Source organism: Hyperolius riggenbachi, chromosome 5 (genome assembly GCF_040937935.1).
Source record: "Hyperolius riggenbachi isolate aHypRig1 chromosome 5, aHypRig1.pri, whole genome shotgun sequence".
Taxonomy (NCBI): domain Eukaryota; kingdom Metazoa; phylum Chordata; class Amphibia; order Anura; family Hyperoliidae; genus Hyperolius; species Hyperolius riggenbachi.
The window spans coordinates 351,187,917-351,209,883 of NC_090650.1; the positions used below are offsets into that span (position 1 = coordinate 351,187,917).

Below are 21,967 nucleotides of genomic sequence, written 5' to 3' on the forward strand. Positions count from 1 at the left end.
ATGAATGCCCACTTTGCTAAATGGACGGGAAAATCCGCTGTTTTGAGCGGAAAACTTGCGGTAAGGTTTTATGAATAGAGCCCATTGTAACATTTGAAAATAAGAAATATTTATCAATTTAAAGGATGGGAATAAAGTTTAGTCAATTAAACACATTTTCCAGGAGAAAAATACATATATTTGCATAGCTCTATACATTAGTACTGAAAGAGGGACACATGAGGGAGAAATAGGGACAGGGTTCCAAAAGATGGACAGTTGGGAGCTATGGATTTGGTTTGCCAAAGAGAGAGTTATGACCAAATTACTAGCGCCCATTTATGAGTGAAATCTGGCTATTGCTAAAATGAGTTTGTGCTAAAACCGGTCCCTTCTTCTTATCTCAAAACGTTATTAACTATAGCAGAAGAACCCCCCTCAAATCGCCATGCATTTCGCACACACATCAGTGCAGAAGGTCCGCAGCCTTCACATGCTACCTGAGGACACCTCCTCCAGTCACATGACAGGGAAGTGGTTTACTATTGACGTCACGGCGGAAGGTCAGGGAGCCTCGGAGAGGAAGTGAGAGTGCGAGGCCTCGTCCGCCATTGTGGAGAAGAGAGACCCGTCCAGAGTGAAGGGATTGGAGGCGGGGGGCGCTCCCTCTGTGTCCCGTATAGAGCAGCCAGGGCGCCACTCCGGTGCTGCAGCAGTCCAGGCGGCCGCCGTGTAGAGAGAGAGGGAGCCGCGGCGTGACGGATGTGTGTGTAGCTCTGGCCTGTGTTATGCGATAGGAGCTGGCCGCCCGCCCGCCGTACATGAGCACACAGCCCTCTGCGGGCCTGTAGAGACTACGCTCCGCCTCCCCCCGGGTGACACAGTACAGGGTGTGCAGGGAGGGGATCACAAGGCGGCTCCACGGGAGAATGTCTGCCACCAGCGTGGATCAGGTAACGGGAGGAGGCCTGGCTGTCTGTCTGTTGTCTGCTCTGATTGCTCTGGGATAGGTCCAGGCTGGCCATACTCAGGAGCATGCTTCTGCCAGGAGACACTTCTACTTCTGGCCTTCTACGGTCATCTGGATGTACCTAAATCATCAGCCCAATTGATCTGTTTCCTGATAATAACCCAGTTATTAAAATTATAAATATTATGCATTTTCTTTTTTTTTTACAGAGTACAAGGAGCAATTCTCATTCATGTCACTAACTTGTCCTCAGGGCTCCCAGGATTATAATCTTAGTTGTAGTCTGATGGCTGATAGTTCCTACAATTGATGTGCTTGGAAATTTGACTAGGCAGTTTATTTTTCTCTATTGTCATTGTGACTCAATTCCCATGGGCTGAACAGGAAATGTGTATAGGACTAATCAGATGTATAAGGCTACATTGATACATGTCAGCTTTATTGATTAAAGTGGACATGAACTCGTGCAAAGGACACAATTAATCCACCCTGTTTGTTTTACGATAGAAGAGCCTGTCTTAATTTCTGCTTGGCTGCAAGTAATCACAATTGTAATTTGATCTTTCTGCCGTGTCAGCGTAGAAATTTGGCAGCCTCTGCTAATTGGTAAACACAGTATGTCTGCTTCCATGAAAGCAGGAAGTAGACACACTGCAGATCGTCTGTAACAAATGTCTTTCTTTAGGTTATTATGCTGTTGCATATCTATTAGAGCAGAGAGGAAGTTCTGAGTTCAGATCTTCCTAAAGTTAGCTTTCTGGTAATTAAGCCTTCCTTTCCAAACCTGATTAGTCTTGTGCAAAGTTCTGGTTTTGCACACAGGAATTTTTGCTTCTTGTGCAACAAGAAAGTTTCCAAAAAGCTCTAGTCCATGCCATAGTTTAGGACCAATTTTGGTGGAAATTGTTAACAAATTATTTTGGGGATTTTTAAGGAGCCTCAAGTGTCCAGAGAATATTTACAGAATCATGGGGAGAAAATGCGGGCAAAAATGTAGTTTAGGGGACCAAGCAGGAAGCTTCATTCAGCTAATGTGATTGGGTGGACAGCACCCTCTTGGACTGCATGGCTTCAGATAGGTTGTAGTAAACTACGCCCACACTATTCGGCCAGTCACAATGCTTTTTGCTGTAGAGGGTGCTGTGATTGGAGAAATGCATCCTATGAGGTTTCCTGGTAGGTCCCCTAAGCTAGACTAGTGCCAAAAATGCAAAGTACAAGCAAATGGCAGAGGTTCAGACCTGGGACAGTCGTTCTAACTATTAGCTGTCATTTAGTAATTAGCCTTGCAGTGCTGAGAAACCCTGTTCAGAGTTCTGGTTCACTAAGTGTGAATTCCACTTCCTGTTGAGTTTAAATGTTGACTTTAGATGAATGTTTTGCTCATCTCTGGTGCTAATGGGGATGGTCGGAAATGTAAATTACATTTTAGCGGAGATTCTGATTATGCTGAGACTATGCGGATTTGCCATTTCTGTTTTCCGTTTAGTTTTTTTTTTTTTAATTGGGGGGGGGGGGGTAAATTTTCGCATTCTCTGTCCAAATACTTCTGAATTGACTCTGCGTTCTCGGATTGGGCCAGTGCTTCGGAGTTCTGTAATTGTGCTAAAATTACAGATCTGCGGTAATGCAATATTTCTGCGGAAATATGATTTCCAAGCTCCGGTTGTCGGAAATGCAGAATTTTTTATGTCTGTGGAATCTGAAGGAGCATCCCATTTAGCCACTGTTCTTGGCAATGTTGGGTTCCCAGCCAAGAGTGTTAGTTATCATTAAGGATGGCTAAAGTGTAGAGATGTATAGGCTGGCACTAAATGCTTTACTTTACAGACCAAAGTGTTTTAAGGATGAGCAAGAACAATTTTGTGAAAAGCAAAATTGTCATGTGCGGGGTCCATTATTGTGGAGATTAAAAGGAACCTGAAGTAATATTGATGTGGAGGCTGCCATAATTATTTCCTTTCAAACAATACCAGTTGCCTGGCAACCTGCCAAGCTTTTTGATGGTAGTGATGAGTGAATATCACACCTGAAACAAACATGCAGCTAATCTTGTCATATTTTTGTCTGAATCCTCTGCGTGCTTGATCAGGGTCTATGGCTAAACCAGTGGTTTTCAAACTTTTTGGGGTGAGGGCGCCTTAATGGCTTTGAAATTTGTTCAAGGCACACCTGGGCAAAACCTACTGAAATGCTATTATGACTATTAGACAGAAACCCCCCTCCAATAGCTAGTGATGCTTATTAGGCATTATTCCCCCCCCCTCCCCCGCAAGTAGTCTAGTCAGTGACACCCCCTCCCCGGGGGGGACCGGGCAAAGGACTCGAGCGGGGGGTGGTGTTTGGGAGCGGGAATACACCTATACAGAGGGGCGGGATAACATAAACAGATTACGATCCTGCAAGCCCCTCCACAGACTGCAAACCCCCCACAGGTGCATGAGACAGAAGGGGTAAGAAGAATCACAGGGGAAATATGAGCACACGGGGGCACCTAAAAGCACACGGGGAGGGCATAAGAGTACACGGGGGGGGGGGGCATTTAAGTGGACACAAGGAGCACATATGAAGACACAGGGACAGAGGAGGACACAAGGAAGACACTAATGGTACACTTGGGGGACACAGGAGGTACAAGGGGGGCATATTAATTGGGGAGGGGAGAAGATCCATAAGATGCCCCCTCACCATGGATGCACCAGGTTTCTTATTTATTTTTTCCCTGGTTTATATCCTCTAAACCTAGGTGCGTCTTATGGTCCGGAGCGTCTTATGGTCCGAAAAATACGGTACCTGTTTTTCTATGGGGTTCCAATTCCTTAAACTCAGAAGTGAAGTTATACAGTTATGTCAGCCAAGGTTTGCCTCTCAGTACACAACTGGCATCATTTACTAATGCATCTTCAGCTATCCCTGAAGATACTATAAGTGAGCCATCGCTCCCAGTATGCAATGCGGCAGCCAGAGCTTGACAATATCAGTGTGGCCACTTAAATCTCTAGCGGCTGGTGCAAAATGGAGGACTACATACAGATAGGCCCAGAAAGAAGCCCCCCCAAGCTAACTAAATGCTTGCTGCCTAACAGCCCACACCATTTACAAACCTCTCTTCAGATGCACTGAATGGGACAAAACCATTCTATATCAAAAAACGCAACATGCAGTGCATTTGTTGCATTACATCACATTGTGACAACAGAAGTGGGTTTGTGAAAATAAAGCCTATGTCTTGTTTCCCCAGTCGCATGCTTCTTGAAAAGTGGATTAGAGATTGCTGTGGGAATAAGGTCTCAAGGCTTGTACACACATCCAAACAATCTGCCCAACAATCTTCTAAACTTGGTCTGTTGGAAGATAGTTGCAGGGCTGTGGAGTCGGTCCAAAAATCCACCGACTCCGACTCCTCAGTTTAGGATTCCACCGACTCCTCTAATTTGCATATTACAATTTTGTTGATTAAAAGTATGTAACATGAAATTCGTCTCTTAACTGCCAACGCTTAGGAATTTTACAAGACAACTGAAGTGAGAAAGATATGTAGACTACTATATTTATTCCTTTTAGACTAAAACTAGTCCTTGGTAAGAGTACTTGTAAAAGGTACAAACCGGAACAAAGAACATCTATCAGGCCCTAGGCAATGTAAGTGTGGGTACATGTAAGAATGATGTGCAGGTACTCTGCAGCAGGGCTGTGGAGTCGGGCAATTTTGGGTGCCTGGAGTCGGGAAAAAATGCACCGACTCCGACTGCTAATGAATTTGTAACTGTAATTAAAATAGAAAATATGATAAAATTTTCTATTTCTCAGATAATAGTCATTAAAAATAATGTATATATACAGTAATAGCTGTGCTTAGTCCACAAAAATGAAATAAACCAATCAAAATTAGTTACTTGTGCTGCTTTAAAGAGAACCCGAGGTGTGTTTAAAGAATGTTATCTGCATACAGAGGCTGGATCTGCCTATACAGCACAGCCTCTGTTGCTATCCCAAACCCCACTAAGGTCCCCCTGCACTCTGCAATCCCTCATAAATCACAGCCATGCTCTGAGGCTGTGTTTACATCTGTAGTGTCAGTCTCAGCTGCTCCCACGCCTCCTGCATAGCTCCGGTCCCTGCCCCCGTCCCTTCCCTCCAATCAGCAGGGAGGGAAGGGAGGCAGGCGGGGACAGGAGTTCTGCAGGAGGCGGGGAGAGCAGCAGACTGACACTATAGAGATAAACACAGCCAGCTCTGACAAGCTGTTTGTCAGCAGCGTGGCTGTGATTTATCAGGGATTGCACAGTGCAGGGGGACCTTTGGGGGGTTTGGGATAGCAACAGAGGCTGGGCTGTATAGGCAGATCCAGCCACTGTATGCAGATAATATTCTTCAAACCCACCTCGGGTTCTCTTTAATAAAGCAGTCCCCGTATTTTTAAGGTCAGATATACATATCTGATTGTGACTGTATATATGATGTGTACACAGAAATCTCTTATATATACTAAATAACATCTATGCTGTAAGAATAAAGCCTGATGTGTAGCTGTGTCACTAATAGAGATGGTCAATGAGATGGAAATAATTCTGCATTGATGCTGATTTATGCAAATGTATGCACTCCCTTTGCTGATGAAATAAAATAATTTGATATGTTGTTAAAATTTGGTTTGGTGACTACAAATTAAAGGGTACCTGAGACAGATGAAAAGTAAAGTTTTATACATACCTGGGGCTTCCTCCAGCCCCCTTCAGGCTAATCAGTCCCTCGCTGTCCTCCACCACCCGGATCTTCTGCTATGAGTCCTGGTAATTCAGCCAGTCAGCGCTGTCCGGCCGCATGCCGCTCCCACAGCCAGGAACATTCTGCACCCGCGCAATAGTGCTGCACAGGTGTAGTATGCTCCTGGCGGCGGAGTGTGTGCATGCGCACTACGCCTGACTGGCTCAAGTACCTGGACTCATAGCAGAAGATCCAGGTGGCGGAGGAGGACAACGAGGGACTGATTATCCTGAAGGCGCCTGGAGGAAGCCCCAGGTATGTATAGAACTTTAATTTCATCTGTCTCGGGTTTACTTTGTTACACAGTAGTACTATACTCTACATATGCACTCCCCACAGAGCTGCAGGGAATCCACTGAGAATGCTGTGCACATTGAACACAGAGGTGTTGTCTGTTTACAATCTCCTCATTCCCCTGCAGAGTACCTGCACATCATTCTTACATGTACCCACACTTACATTGCCTAGGGCCTGATAGATGTTCTTTGTTCCGGTTTGTACCTTTTACAAGTACTCTTACCAAGGACTAGTTTTAGTCTAAAGGGAATAAATATAGTAGTCTACATATCCTTCTCACTTCAGTTGTCTTGTAAAATTCCTAAGCGTTGGCAGTTAAGAGACGAATTTCATGTTACATACTTTTAATCAACAAAATTGTAATATGCAAATTAGAGGAGTCGGAGTTGGAGTCGGAGTCGGTGGAATCCTAAACTGAGGAGTCGGAGGATTTTTGGACCGACTCCACAGCCCTGCTCTGCAGGGGAATGAGGAGATTGTAAACCGACAACACCTCTGTATTCAATGTGCACAGCATTCTCAGTGGATTCCCTGCAGCTCTGTGGGGAGTGCATATGTAGAGTATAGTACTACTGTGTAACAAAGTAAACCTGAGACAGATTAAATTAACGTTTTATACATACCTGGGGCTTCCTCCAGCCGCCTTCAGGATAATCAGTCCCTCGTTGTCCTCCTCCACCACCTGGATCTTCTGCTATGAGTCCAGGTACTTGAGCCAGTCAGGCGTAGTGCGCATGCACACACTCCGTCGCCAGGAGCATACTACACCTGTGCAGCACTATTGCGCAGGTGCGGAATGTTCCTGGCTGTGGGAGCGGCATGCGGCTGGACAGCACTAACTGGCTGAATTACCAGGACTCATAGCAGAAGATCCGGGTGGTGGAGGACAGCGAGGGACTGATTAGCCTGAAGGGGGCTGGAGGAAGACCCAGGTATGTATAAAACTTTACTTTTCATCCGTCTCAGTTACCCTTTAATTTGTAGTCACCAAACCAAATTTTAATAACATATCAAATTATTTGATTTCATCAGCAAAGGGAGTGCATACATTTGCATAAATCAGCATCAATGCAGAATTATTTCCACCTCATTGACCATCTCTATTAGTGACACGGCTACACATCAGGCTTTATACTTACAGCATACATGTATTTTAGTATATATAAGAGATTCCTGTGTACACATCATATATACAGTCACAATCAGATATGTATATCTGACCTTAAAAATACAGGGACTGCTTTATTGAAGCAGCACAAGTAACTAATTTTGATTGGTTTATTTCATTTTTGTGAACTAAGCACAGCTATTACTGTATTTATACTGTATATATATATATATATATATATATATATATATATATATATATATATATATATATATATATACATTACTTTTAATGACTATTATCTGAGAAATAGAACATTTTATCATATTTTCTATTTTAATTACAGTTACAAATTCATTAGGAGTCGGAGTCGGTGCATTTTTCCCGACTCCAGGCACCCAAAATTGCCCGACTCCACGACTCCGACTCCACAGCCCTGGATAGTTGGTCGTGTGTATGACTGGCAAACAAGACGACCAACTGATAACAGGTTATTTGCCAGATCTAACCGGTAGATCAACCTGCTCAACTATGCTCAACTATCATGCAGGTTGGCCATGTGTGTACAAGTCTTTTGAACAACTTTGTTTTTTGAATGCGTACATGTTGTGCAGTATGGGGTTTAGTTTGCGCACATAGTATTTAAAGTGTACATGAGATGGGGCCAAAGGAAACATCTATCTATATATCTACATCTGGGGCTTCCTCCAGCCTGATCGCTCCCTTGTCGCCCTCAGTTGCTGCCTGATTCGTCAACAAATGGCTCCAGTAAGTCATCCAGTCGTGCTAGCAGCCGTGAGCGTTCTGTGCTGGCCCCAGTAAGTCATACAGTCAGAGCAGGTGCAGTCTGGCCACGTGCGCTCCCTTGTCACGCTCCCGCAGTAGTACTGCGCAGGTGCAGAATGCTCCCGGCTATGGAAAGGGCATACCCACGGCTGGGCTGCGCATGCGTATTCTCTGGACCGTGGGACTTTCCAGGGCAAATTCCGGAAGATCCAGGTGGCGACTGAGTATGAGGGAGTGATTAGGCCGGAGGGGGCTGGAGGAAGCCCCAGGTATGTATACTTTTTTTTTTTTTTTTTTTTTGGGCCTTATCTCAGCTTTAGTTTAAAGGAGTACTCTAGGGGGTAGGGGCAAAAAGAGTTGAACTTACCCAGGGCTTCTAATGGTCCCCCGCAGATGTCCTGTGCCCGCGCAGACACTCACAGATGCTCTGGTTCCCGCCTCCGGTTCACTTCTGGAATTTCGGAAAACCGCTGCGCCTGCATTGCCGTGTCCTCACTCTCGCAAACATCACCAGGAACGTACTGCACAGACCATACTGGGCCTGCGCAATACACTCCTAGTGACATCAGTGGGAACAAGGACACGGCAACGCAGGCGCAGTGGTTTTCAGACTTTAAAGTGTGAAATTCCAGAAGTGAACCGGAGCTTCGGTGAGTGGCTGCGCGGGCACAGGATGTCTGCGGGGGACCATTAGAAGCCCCGGGTAAGTTCAACAGTATTCCTTTAAGTGTGTGTGTGTACATGTCGTGTAAACAACTTGTGTGGTTGGTTGTTCATTGTGTTGAACGTGTGAGCCTTTAGCAACCCTATGTTGTTAAACCTCATGCTGGCTGCAATGGTTGTATGAAACTATCATATATTCACTTGGCAAATGCCTTGTGTATGTGGATTGAAAGCAATAGGTGAATGGCTGCCAACTGAAAGGAAAGCACTTGATTTGTCTCCTTTAAGAATCAAGCCTACTGATGGGCACATGGCAGTGTACATCTGTGTATTGTGAGGCTTGGCCAAACAAGCTATTGATTTTGTGCGTGCTGTTTGTGGTAAGATTACTTGGTCAGATTGCTTTGTGTGTGGGCTCCATATTGGCAGTGCATGAGAAGTTAGTCAGGAGAAGTTTGGCTTTGTGAAGGCTTTCCTGAATCAGGCACTTGTCATCTTTTATCTAGATTATCACACTAACTTAACCACGCATGGGCTGGCTGAGATGATGATGTGACATGTGTCTTTCCTAATAAGTTTGTGGCCACCCTAATGAAACATCAGCAAACTCTATTTCAGCTCACAAATCAGCCTAGTGGAAAATGTGTGAACGCAATGGGTTGCTGCAACTTTCTGATCACTGAGTCACATTTTTGGTTTACATGAGAAAATAATTTAGATGTATGAAAACAATCAGCATCAGTTACAGTTTATGCACAGAAGTCCGGATCTGCATTTTTATTCACTAAAGTAATTGCATGGTTAGGTACTGAAAGTAACATTGATCTCACTGCCTTACAGAAAATCTGAAGGCTGGTATCACAGTGGTCAAGTTGCATAATACATGTGTTAAAATGTGTATGAATTGCAATGGAGACTGGGCATAGATTTTAATTCAAAGTTTGCATGCAGTGAGTTAGAATAACGCAATCAATTACTGTGAACAGTGCAGCTGATCATGGTGAACAGGGCGGAACTGAAATGCAACTGATGGCATAAACAATTGTATCTAGTCTTTCTCCTAAATATGACTTTGTAGAATCATTATTTTTATTTTGTGTTTAAAAAGATTTAATATTTTATTGTCCCAGCTGAATGGCAGTCTTTAAGTGGTGGTTTTTTTTTGTTTTGTTGTTGTTTCGTTTTTCTATCTCATGCACTCAAAAGTTCTATCAGACTAGAGTTTAATGGTTGCAATTAGCTGTCAGTAAGTTAAAGTATTTGCCCATTCTAAAATCTGTACTCTCTCTGATTTACATTCAGACATTTATCACATGGTGACATTTTTACTGCTGGCAGGTGATGTCAGTGGAAGGAGATGCTGCTTGCTGGTTTTTTTTTTTTTTCTTGCAGTTGGAAACAGCTGTAAACAGCTGTTATTTCCCACAATGCAATAAGGCTCCCACAGTGCGATGTCAGAACCATGGTCCTGAAATCATGCTGTGGGAGGCGTTTCACCACAATATCAGCCATACAGACACCCCTGATGATCCTTTTATGAAAAAGAAAAGATTTCTTATGGAAAAGGGGGTATCCGCTACTGATTGTGATGAAGTTCAGTTCTTGGTTACGGTTTCTCTTTAACGTCCTGGGTACCGCGGATAGTAAATCCTATACCACACTTGTGGCTGTCTAACTCTGATGCGGCGTAGGATTTACGCCACCTGCTGCTTCCGCTCCCAGTGCGATCGTGCGCACCCAAGAGGAGAGATTAGGCTGTCATATGACGGCTGACATCTCGCCTCAGTGATCAGGAGCTTTCGCGATTGGCTCCTGATCACGTGATCACTACGATCGCCGGTCAATTGTAGTGATTACTACGGCGGTAGGCAGGAAAGGAGAAGACAGGACTCGCCTTCTTAACGTTCCCCCTGTCGATCATCGCATGCCTCTGCTCTGCCTGGCATCTCTGCTCGCTCTGACTTAATGTCATCAAGCCGCGACCCGGAACTTAGTCAGTGCGAGCCGGGATGCCTGCCAGGCCGGAGGGGGCTAGAGCTGCTCATTGCAGGACCCAGGAAGGTGAGTAAAGGCTGCTGGCTATACGGGGGACACCTCACTATACTGGGGACACTAATGCCTGGCTTACTATACTGGGTATCCAGCTGCCTGACTCCCCTTACGCGCCCTGGTCCTTTAGGGGTGTCATAAACTGAGTCAGATGATTTTTATACTGACTCCACAGCCCTGGTATCTGGATCTGATCCCTTTGGGCGACATTGCTGGGCCTGCGCTGCACAGACGTGTGTTACCTGTGCAGCTGTTAAAGCATGCTGCTGCTATGCAGAGGGATGACCGTGGTGTGCGTGCCACTGGGGAGCGGTGTGTGGGTAAGTTTATCCACTGGGCTGAGCGCTTAGCGTTGGGGGTCGGGTGTCTTTGCACACACGCCTGATTATCTGTCGCCTCAGCTGACTTTAGTCAAGCGTATGTACGAGGTTTGGGTCCTGGGAGCATTTTGCCAGTAAAAACTGATTTCAGGGAATGCGATTTTGGGCTCTTATGCTTACATTCCCTAAATGAAATCACTCCAGAAATGCAGCAGGCAGTGTTATTTCTGAAAATCGCAATCACTCCTGTGAAGTCATGGCCATAGACTTATATTGGCAAAGCACTTTTGGAATTGCCAGCGATTTATGCTTTCTAGGTATTGCTGGCAATTCCAAAAGTGCTGAAAATGCTCTGGTGGACCCCACGGGTTATGCTTTAGTCCAGATAGGTCCAACTGAAGACAGACTGTCACTTGCATACCCCTATAAGGATCCACATACTTTCACCTATTTCTCCATCAAATCTGGCAGAGATCAATGGTGCAACATGGCCATTTTTTCTTAAATTAACTCCAGGTTCCCTTTAACCGGTTTGTGACCACGGCAGGTAGAATCTATGCAGCATCTGTGGCTCTCTAACTCTGATGCGGTGTAGATTCTACATCACAGCTTCCCCTGGTCCGATTGCTACTCGCTGGAGGAAGTAAACTCTGGCAACCGAGCTTCCTCCAGTCGGTAAGGAGCCAGTTTTCATCAGCTTTGCCAAGTGATCACTGTGAGCCAATCAAAATGACCACAGAACAGAGAATTAAAAGTTTGAGAAAAACCCAGTTCAGGGGAATTTGGTGATCCCTGCTTTTCAGGGGGAGATGGGAGAAAATCAACCAAGCATGTTAAAGCTTGCTTGATTGCTAATTCTTCTCGTGTTGATAGGTAATTTCTGTCCATTAACTACTCATTTTCCTCCTTTGTCCATAGATTTTTATTTTTTTACATATCTTTTTATTAGTTTTCCATTACAATAACTTGGCAGAACAAAGTACAAAACTAATATTGAAAGAATCACAAAGGAATCCATACATATAGGAAACCATAAAAAAGGAATAAAAACAAAACCAGTCCGTCAGAGAAGGAGGGAAAAGGCAGAGGTAATGTCAAGCCTAGTCATAAATCCATCAGCAAAAAATATAATCTAACTAATGTTTAAAGGTCTATATGTCTACGTAGTCTAAGCTGATTACGTAATTGGCCCATAGTCCTGTTAAATTTTCCATATGTCCCATGTCCATAGATTTAAAGAGAACCAGAGAGAAACTACATAAAAACTTTTATACATACCTGGAGCTTCCTCCAGCCCCATAAGTCTGGATCGCTCCCACGCCGGCGTCCTCCGCTTCCTGGATCCGCCGGTACCGGGTCCCGTCATTTCCGCCAGTTGGCCCGCGGACGCGACCAATTATCCGCACCACAGGGGCTCCCTCCATACCCTTACGCGTGCGGCTCCATACTGCGCAGCCGCATGCGTACGGGTATGGAGGGGAGCTCCTGTGCATGCGGATAATTGTCCGCCGGAAGTGATGGGACCCGGTAGCGGCGATAGAGGAAGCGGAGGATGGCGCCGTGGGAGCGATCCAGGCTTATGGGTCTGGAGGAAGCCCCAGGTATGTATAAAGCTTTTTTTCATTTTTCCCTAACGTTCGTCTCTGGTTCCTTTTAAACTTAAATTCTCAGTTAAATATTTGTGTTTTTCAGGCAACCTGACGAAATGTTTAATGTGCATTTGGGCCATGATGGTACATCCAGCTCTGTACATGTATAAAAAAGGCTTGGGTAATTTGGGCACCAGAGAAAAAGCTGCTAGTAGATCTGTAAAATTACTAATATTCTCTTACAGGTCAATGGATAATACTATACTGTAGTAGATTAGCTGTAATTTTTACTGATAGTTTACTATTACTAAACCTAACCCTATTCTCACTTGAACCCTCCTTTTTATCGGTGCCTAACCTAATCTAACTGAGCAATTAACATTGTAGTCTATGTGGTGCCCATTTTACCAAAGCTGAAAACTGAAGGGTTAAAGTGAACGTAAACTGAAAAAAAAAAGACTAACTTACCTGGCACTTCTACCAGCTCCCTGCAACTGCCCTGTGTCTGCACCATCAGAAAGAGATCCTCTGGTCCCCCACAGCGCCCCTTTTTCATTTGGATCTGTGGCCCTGGTCCGTGCTCCTCCTCCTGATTGTCCTCCCTTGGGCAGAAGCACTCTGTGCACGCGCAGTACAAAAGAATTTCTACAGCGCATGCGCAATCAAGGGCTCGCACAGCATGCTCAGTGGCCATTGACTAGCCAGTTTGCTGCCCAGAAGAGCTTTGCTGTGGGGAACTTTAGTGACAGCGTGGGTGCAGGGGGCTGGTAGAGGTCCCAGGTAAGTTAAACTCGTGTTTTTTTTTTTTTGGTTTTTGTTAATTTCCTTTTACTGAAGTTAGAGAGATATGGAGGCTGCAACATTTATTTCCTTTAACCACTTAAGGACCAGGGGATTTTGCAATGATCGGTGCTGCGTGGGCTCTACAGCCCGCAGCACCGATCAGGAATGTGGCAGGGCGATCAGACTTCCCCCCCCCCCCCCCCCCTTTTTTTCCCCACTAGGGGATGTCCTGCAGGGGGGGTCTGATCGCCGCCGGCTACTATTGATTTGCGGGGGGGGGCTCCTCAAAGCCCCCCTCCGCAGCGTTTTACGGGCTCTCTCTGCTCACCTCCCTCTCCCTTCTCTGTGCGGCGCAGGACGGATATCCGTCCTGCGCCTGATAGGATAGGCTTCTACCTATCAGATGCCGGCAATTCCCGGCCAATCAGAGGCCGGGGATCGCCGATCTACGTCACGGCGCTGCTGCGCAGCAGCGCCGTGTGATGTAAACAGCGGGGATTCCTTCCCCGCATGTTTACATTATGCGTGCGAGCCGCGATCGGCGGCCCGCACACTGTTCACGGAGGCAGTCTCCGTGGACTGGCATGGAAAGGCCGCTCGATCGAGTGGCCGTTTCCATGCTATACCACTAACGACCCGCCGACGCCTATGGGCGTTAGGCGGTCGTTAAGTGGTTAAGCAATAGCAGTTGCCTGGCTATCGTGCTGGTCCTCTGCCTCTACTACTTTTAGCAATAGACCCTGAACTAGCCTGCAGCAGATTAGGTAGCTCTGACATGAATAGCTGCATTCTTATGTCATTCAAAACACTACTGCAGCCAAATTAACCAGCAGGGCTGCCAGGCAACTGTTGTTTGAAATGAGATAAATGTAGCAGCCTCCATACCACTATTTGGGCCAGTGCACACCAAAAACCGCTAGCAGATCCACAAACACTAGAGGTTTTGAAGCAGAATTTCAGAGCAATTCTGGGCATGTTCAGAGAGATTTTCTAAATATGCGGAGTGTTTTTGTGTAGCAGATTTTATATATTGTTACAGTAAAGCTGTTACTGAACAGCTTCTGTAACAAAAACACCTGGAAAACTGCTCTGATCTTGCGTTTTCTGAGCAGTTTTCCACTATCCTATACTTTACATTGAGGCAGAAACGCCTCAGAAATCTAAAAAATGCTGTAGCCCCCGAGTTTGCGTTTTGGGTAAAAAAGGAACCGCTCTGGTGTGCACCATCCAATTGACATACATTAGCCAAGTAGTTTTCCACCAGCAAGCGTTTTAAAAAACGCTCAGAACCGCTCTTGGTGTGCACTAGCCCTTTCACTTGTTCTTTAAATCCAGTCAATCATTTATGTTAACGTATTTCAAGTAACCTTGACTAAAACTTGATGCATTGATGTTTTATGTAGTTCTCTTAATTTTAGTTTTTTTTTTTTTCTGTTACCCAACTACTGGGTTATCACAAACTTATTTATTATGCTGTGATGTTAGGTGTGTCTGTTCTAACTTCTAAAGAATTATCTGTGTATTTCATTCCAGTGACCTTTTTCTTTCTTTTTCTACGTTGTTGCAGAGACCTAAAGGACAGGGAAACAAAGGTATGTCTGCATTTTCTGTACGTGTTGTCTATGAACTCTTCATAATTCTAGAAATGTGAGTCTCACTTTTCTGCAGTTAATGGTTTTGTGCATTTTTTTTTTTACAAGTTACTATTGACTAGTGGTGGTTTTACTGAGCAGCTTTGTACTCTTAGCTACTGGGAATCAAAATTTAAATAAGACAGCTATCGCCACAGGGGAGGGGGAGTCCCTTTAAAAGGATGACTGAAGTAAGAGGGATATGGAGGCTGCCAAATGTATTTCCTTATAAGCATTACCAGTGGCTATCCTGCTCATCCTCTACTTCTAATACTTTTATCCATATGCCCTGAATGTTTGACATTGTTGTCAGATCTGACAAGATTCGCTGCATGCTTGTTTCTGGTGTTATTCAGACACTGCTGCACAGGGCTTTGGAGTCGGTACAAAAATCCACCGACTCCTCATTTTAGGATTTCTCCGACTCCTCTAATTTGCATATTACAATCTTGTTGATTGAAAGTATGTAACCTGAAATTCGTCTCTTTACTGCCAACGCTTAGGAATTTTACAAGACAACTGAAGTGAGAAGGATATAGAGACTGCCATATTTATTCCCTTTAGTCATAGACTAAAACGAGTCCTTGGTAAGAGTACTTGTAAAAGGTACAGACCGGACAAAGAACATCTATCAGGCCCTAGGCAATGTAACTGGGTACATGTAAGGCCTGGTGCACACCAAAACCCGCTAGCAAATCCGCAAAATGCTAGCAGATTTTGAAACGCTTTTTCTTATTTTTCTATGGCGTTTTGCTAGCGTTTTGCGGATTTCAGTATAGTAGATTTCATATATTGTTACAGTAAAGCTGTTACTGAACAGCTTCTGTAACAAACGCTACAAAACCGCGCTGAACAGGCGTTTTTCAGAGCGGTTTGCGTTTTTCCTATACTTAACATTGAGGCAGAAACGCACCCGCAATCCAAAAAATGCCTCACCCCGGCATTTTTCGTTTCTGCAAAACGCCTCCTGCTGTGGTGTGAACCACCCCATTGAGATACATTGACCAAGCGGCTGCAGAAACGCTGAAAAAGCCGCTCGGTGTGCACCAGCCCTAAGAGTGATGTGCAGGTACTCTGCAGGGGAATAAGAAGATTCTTTCTCTATTACACATTCTTCATGCACAATCTGAACCAGGTTTATGGATGATAGACAACACCTCTGTGTTCAATGTGCACAACATTATCAGGGGATTCCCTGCAGCTCTGTGGAGAGTGCATATGTAGAGTATAGTACTACTATGTAATAAAGTAAACCTGAGACAGATGAAATTAAAGTTTTATACATACCTGGGGTTTCCTCCAGCCGCCTTCAGGATAATCAGTCCCTCGTTGTCCTCCTCCACCACCTGGATCTTCTGCTATGAGTCCAGGTACTTGAGCCAGTCTGGCGTAGTTCGCATGCACACACTCCGCCGCCAGGAGCATACTACACCTGCACAGCACTGTTGCGCAGGTGCAGAACTCTCCTAGCTGTGGAAGCGGCATGCGACCGGACTGCGCTGACTGGCTGAATTACCAGGACTCATAGCAGAAGATCCAGGTGGTGGAGGTGGACAGCGAGGGACTGATTAGCCTGAAGGGGGCTGGAGAAAGCCCCAGGTATGTATAAAACTTTTCTTTTCATCCTTCTCATGTACCATTTAATTCGTAGTCCCCAAACCAAATTTTAACATATCAAATTATTTGATTTCATGAGAAAAGAGCACATTTGCATAAATCAGAATCAACGCAGAATTATTTCCATCTCATTGACCATCTCTATTAGTGACACAGCTACACATCAGGCTTTATACTTACAGCATAGATGTTATTTCGTATATAAGAGATTCCTGTGTACACATCATATATACAGTCACAATCAGATGTGTATATTGACTTTAAAAATATGGGGACTGCTTTATTGAAGCAGCACAAGTAACTAATTTTGATTGGTTTATTTCATTTTTGTAGACTGAACACAGCTATTACTGTATATATAAATTATTTATGATTACTATTATCTGAGAAATAGAACATTTTATCATATTTTCTATTTTAATTACAGTTTAAATTCATTAGGAGTCGGAGTCGGTGCATTTTTCCCCGACTCCGACTCCAGGCACCCAAAAATGCCCCAACTACGACTCCTTATCCACACCCCTGCTGCTGCAGTCAAATAGATCAGCAGGTCTGTATTGTTTAAGAGAAAATAAATATGGCAGCCTCCGTATTCTACTCACTACAGTTGTCCATTAACCAGTAAAAGGCAGCAACTGCATAGGATTGGTTCTTTACAGAACTCCGTAAAATGTGCATTTACTTGTAATTATTGGCATGTTATTAACCGTAAGCACCTGTGTATGTTTATGGCAATTTTACAAACAAAGGTGGAATTTCCCTTTAAAAGGGTCAGCTTAGGTGATTCCCATTCTAGCTGACCTAAAAGAGCTTTTTCAAATAGGCATGAATATTGCCAGTAATTGTGAAATTACTTTAACTAATTACATTCCAAAACAAGCCGCCTTTGAGTCACTGTTTCATCATGGCTTTGTTTGGGAGGTGGAGAGTTTCTGCAGCGGTATCCCTGCTTACTCTCCCAATTTGCCATATAAGAGGGGGAGCCCTGGACTTCTCCTGCCCAGAAATGTGGGGATCACTGGACCTTCTGGAGCTCTGTCAGCAGCTAATCTGTTTTTGGCTATACGTATTGCAAGGGTTTTAGAAAGCTTTTTTGCAATTGCTTCTTTTTGTACTGTATTGATGCTAAAATCATTTTAAAGGGAACTTAAAGTGAAAAAAAACAAAACAGTTTTTAAAGGATACCAGAGCCGAAAGGATCTTGTAAAAACTGAAGCTGTAGTGTGTAGGGGGTAATAATCAAATACCCACCACACCTCCTGTTCCCCTTCATCCATCACCATTCTACTCTGGTCCGTCACATTCTCCTGGTAGACTTCGGCAATTCCATACCTGGACATACTGCACCACGCATGCGCAGTATGTCCATTTTGCTCCCCTGTGTCCGCGTAGTGATGTCACAGTACAGGTCCTGCATCCCGGCGTGATCGCTGATTGGAGATGCGAGAGGAGCGAGCTGCTCTTGTCCTGTGACGTCACTCGGCACGGCTACAGGGAAGCAGCCACGAAAACGGTTAAGCTCTTGTCGGATATATTACGGGCGTCTGCACTCGGCAATGGTGAGGTGGGCACTGGAAACCAGGATCCATAGGCTTTCCTGTTCATTGGGATGTATCCTCTTTCCCTGAAATTAAGACATCCCGTGAAAGTAAGACCTAGCAGGAATTTTGAGCATGCTCGAAATATAAGCCCTACCCTAAAAGTAAGCCCTAGCGGCAGTAAGGGAAAAAATTATGGCAACTTGTGTTTATACTGGAGCTGAAGGTCTTGCAGGCAGGACCACGGCTTCATCATTGGGCCAATCACCACACCAGCTGCTTATCAGCGAGTGCAGTGATTGGCCCAATAACGGAGCCATGGTCCCGACTGCAAGACCATTGGCTCCAGTAGAAACACAAGTTGCTGTACTTCTTCCTCATACGGGGACACCGCGGCCTTGAGCTGGGGAAAAGAGAATGCAGAGGGACATCAGGGGACAGTACGGGCTAGGAGCTAGGGGTAAGAGGATGTAGGGGGACACTGGAGTGCAAGAGGGACACCAGAAGGTCATAGGGGGACAAAGGACAGGTGATGGAAGAGTACACAGGTACAGAGGGGGACACCAGGACACTAAAGGTACAAGGGCACACGAGGTAGATCCAGCAGAGGAAGAGGTAGCCCAGTGGGGAAGGCAGGACGACACAGCATAGGAACTTATGTGTTTATAGAAATATGACACCCCCTGAAAATAAGCCCTAGCTCATTTGTGGTGCAAAAATTAATGACACTTAGTTTCGGGGAGCACGGTATATCTGTTTTTTGGGTCACAATCCACCTCTGGTTTTCTTCAAAGCTCAGTGTTCTCCGCAGGGCCAAACAGGTGGGGGGACCGCCCGGGTAAGATCAATTACCGCCCGGCTGTCACCAATGCAGTCAGCCACCCCAGCGCATACAGTCACAATCCATGTCCGTGCGCGCAGACAGCCTGAAATGGCTGTCAGCTTAGCCTCGCACTATCACCGCAGCGGGCCTGATTGTCACGACATGCCGGGATCTCTTGCAAACAAAGCAAGCCGTACCACTCCTGAATCAGTCTTTTTGCACGAGATCTCGCGCTTCCCGGCGAGCCCGTGCATTGCTCAATGCACGGGCTCGCCTGGAACCGCGAGATCTCTTGCAAAGCGGCCCATAGACTTTTATTACTCTAGCGCTTTGAAAAGCGCTAGCGTTTGAGTGTTTTGCTGAAATCGCCGGCAAAGCGCACAAGTGTGAATGGGCCCTAACAGTACATGTTTTGCAGGAAAAGACACACATTCACAGCACCACATCACATTTTCCAGCACTTTATTTGATTAACTGCACAAAATCAATCAAACTTCAATTGATTTGGATGTGTTGAAGCAACAGATTACCAGCAGATTGTACAAAATATTGTGTCTGCCAGAAAAAGATGAGAAAAATTGAAGTGTGTATGGTCAGCTTTTAGTGCCGCCCCCAGGGTTCAGGAATAGATCTCTCAGATGAGTTTGGGGCTGAATTCTGTACAACGGCACCACTAGCCTACAGGCTAGCAACTTATGTTGCTAAGGAGAGTTGGCAGCTTCATTTCACAATATAGAGGGTGGAGTGAGTAGGAAAAGAATAAGGTCAGACTGCTGAGACAATCCAGTAGTTCGGATCTCTTGCCTAAAGTTTGGGATTCTGGAGGGTTTAGGGGGCTGGCATACGTATGCAGTACTCTAGCCTGTGTACAGTGCTTTACATTTCCCAATAAATCCTCAATATCAGGTAGTTGACTATCCCTCAATTACTTTATTTTGGCCACACCACTGTTGGGAAATGTTTTCTTTGCCCCGGAGTGTTCCCAGCTGTAAGGCTTAGTTTTTTCATTGTCTTGTTGATTCATGTTCTTTACTGATGTTGCAATAGTGAGCTATTATTTACACAGTTCAAACTGAGTAAAATGCACTGAGTGGGTGTAGGCCGAACCTTATTTTTTTTCTGTTTGAGCTGTGAATTTTTTGCTTTGTTTTGCTTTAAGTACAGTATGCCGTAGCTATGCATGAATGACAACTTAAGCCATGTTAATGTCAATAGTCTGCTATATGTGCCTATTGTTCAGGCAGATGCTTGCAGTGCAGAGCTGGTAAGAACACTGCATGTGTGGCTATCATTTTACAGGTCCTGGGACTCTTCATATTATACTGTACATTTTCCAGCTGACTACTCTTGAAAATATACAACCCTTTGGTGCACAAAATGTTACCATGATATAGTTACTCACAGTATGACAGTCACAATATGTTAGTCACAATATGACTCTTTCAGTCCAAAAACAGTATCAGAAAAAACAGTGATTGTGTGATAGTTACATAGTTACATAGTTATTTTGGTTGAAAAAAGACATACGTCCATCGAGTTCAACCAGTATAAAGTACAACACCAGCCTGCTCCCTCACATATCCCTGTTGATCCAGAGGAAGGCGAAAAAACCCTTACAAGGCATGGTCCAATTAGCCCCTAAAGGGAAAAATTCCTTCCCGACTCCAGATGGCAATCAGATAAAATCCCTGGATCAACATCATTAGGCATTACCTAGCAATTGTAGCCATGGATGTCTTTCAACGCAAGGAAAGCATCTAAGCCCCCTTTAAATGCAGGTATAGAGTTTGCCATAACTACTTCCTGTGGCAATGCATTCCACATCTTAATCACTCTAACTGTAAAGAACCCTTTCCTAAATAAATGGCTAAAACTTTTTTCCTCCATGCGCAGATCATGTCCTCTAGTCCTTTGAGAAGGCCTAGGGACAAAAAGCTCATCCGCCAAGGTATTATATTGCCCTCTGATGTATTTATACATGTTAATTAGATCCCCTCTAAGGCGTCTTTTCTCTAGACTAAATAAACCCAGTTTATCTAACCTTTCTCGATAAGTGAGACCTTCCATCCCACGCATCAATTTTGTTGCTCGTCTCTGCACCTGCTCTAAAACTGCAATATCTTTTTTGTAATGTGGTGCCCAGAACTGAATTCCATATTCCAGATGTGGCCTTACTAGAGAGTTAAACAGGGGCAATATTATGCTAGCATCTCGAGTTTTTATTTCCCTTTTTAATGCATCCCAAAATTTTGTTAGCTTTAGCTGCAGCTGCTTGGCATTGAGTACGATTATTTAACTTGTTGTCAATGAGTACTCCTAAGTCCTTCTCCAAGTTTGATGTCCCCAACTGTATCCCATTTATTTTGTATGGTGCTAGACCATTAGTACGTCCAAAATGCATGACCTTACATTTGTCAACATTAAATTTCATCTGCCATGTATGTGCCCATATAGCCATCCTATCCAGATCCTGTTGCAATATGACACTATCTTCCTGAGAGTTGATGATTCTGCACAATTTTGTATCATCTGCAAAAATAGCAACATTGCTCACTACTGCATCTACTAGGTCATTAATAAATAAATTGAAGAGCACTGGACCCAGTACAGACCCCTGTGGGACCCCACTGGTAACAGTCTCCCATTTTGAGTACGATCCATTGACCACAACTCTTTGTTTTCTGTCCATTAGCCAGTTCCCTATCCATGAACACAGACTCTTCCCCAGTCCTTGCATCCTCAACTTTTGCACCAGACTTTTGCGGGGAACAGTGTCGAAGGTGATTCTGTGAGGGAGCTGCTTTATGTGAGAAACACTTTTGGGGGCTAAAAAGTTGTTGCTGCTAGCCATTCATGAATGCTGGTCTGACTCACAAGTCCTGGGTTTTTGTCTTATTTCCATGAATAGTCAAATACAGATGCAGGTTTTGCGTTCTTCTTATGCAAACAATTGTGAAAAGAATTGTAGATCTTTTACCCTTAATAGATATTTTGTGGTGTAAATTTTTGTTTTTAGCTGTAGTTGTGCTTTGCTGCTGCTCAGTAGT

The 21,967-nt window shown here is 44.5% G+C and overlaps 1 protein-coding gene across 3 annotated transcripts in view; it reads left to right on the plus strand.

Moving 5' to 3' along the window:
• Positions 1-541: 541 nt before the first annotated feature.
• The window catches only part of YTHDF3 (YTH N6-methyladenosine RNA binding protein F3), a 40,241-nt gene continuing 18,815 nt past the window's right edge, over positions 542-21,967 (plus strand). For 2 of the 3 annotated variants that reach the window (XR_011020935.1, XM_068237438.1), the window contains exons 1-2: positions 542-932; positions 14,879-14,903. Coding sequence is in view for 1 of the 3 variants with exons in the window: in XM_068237438.1 (XP_068093539.1) it covers positions 909-932; positions 14,879-14,903 (49 nt within the window). In the remaining 2 variants the exon portion in view is untranslated. Of the gene's footprint in view, positions 933-14,844; positions 14,904-21,967 lie in introns of all 3 variants that reach the window. The other variant, XM_068237439.1, reaches the window with a different exon arrangement.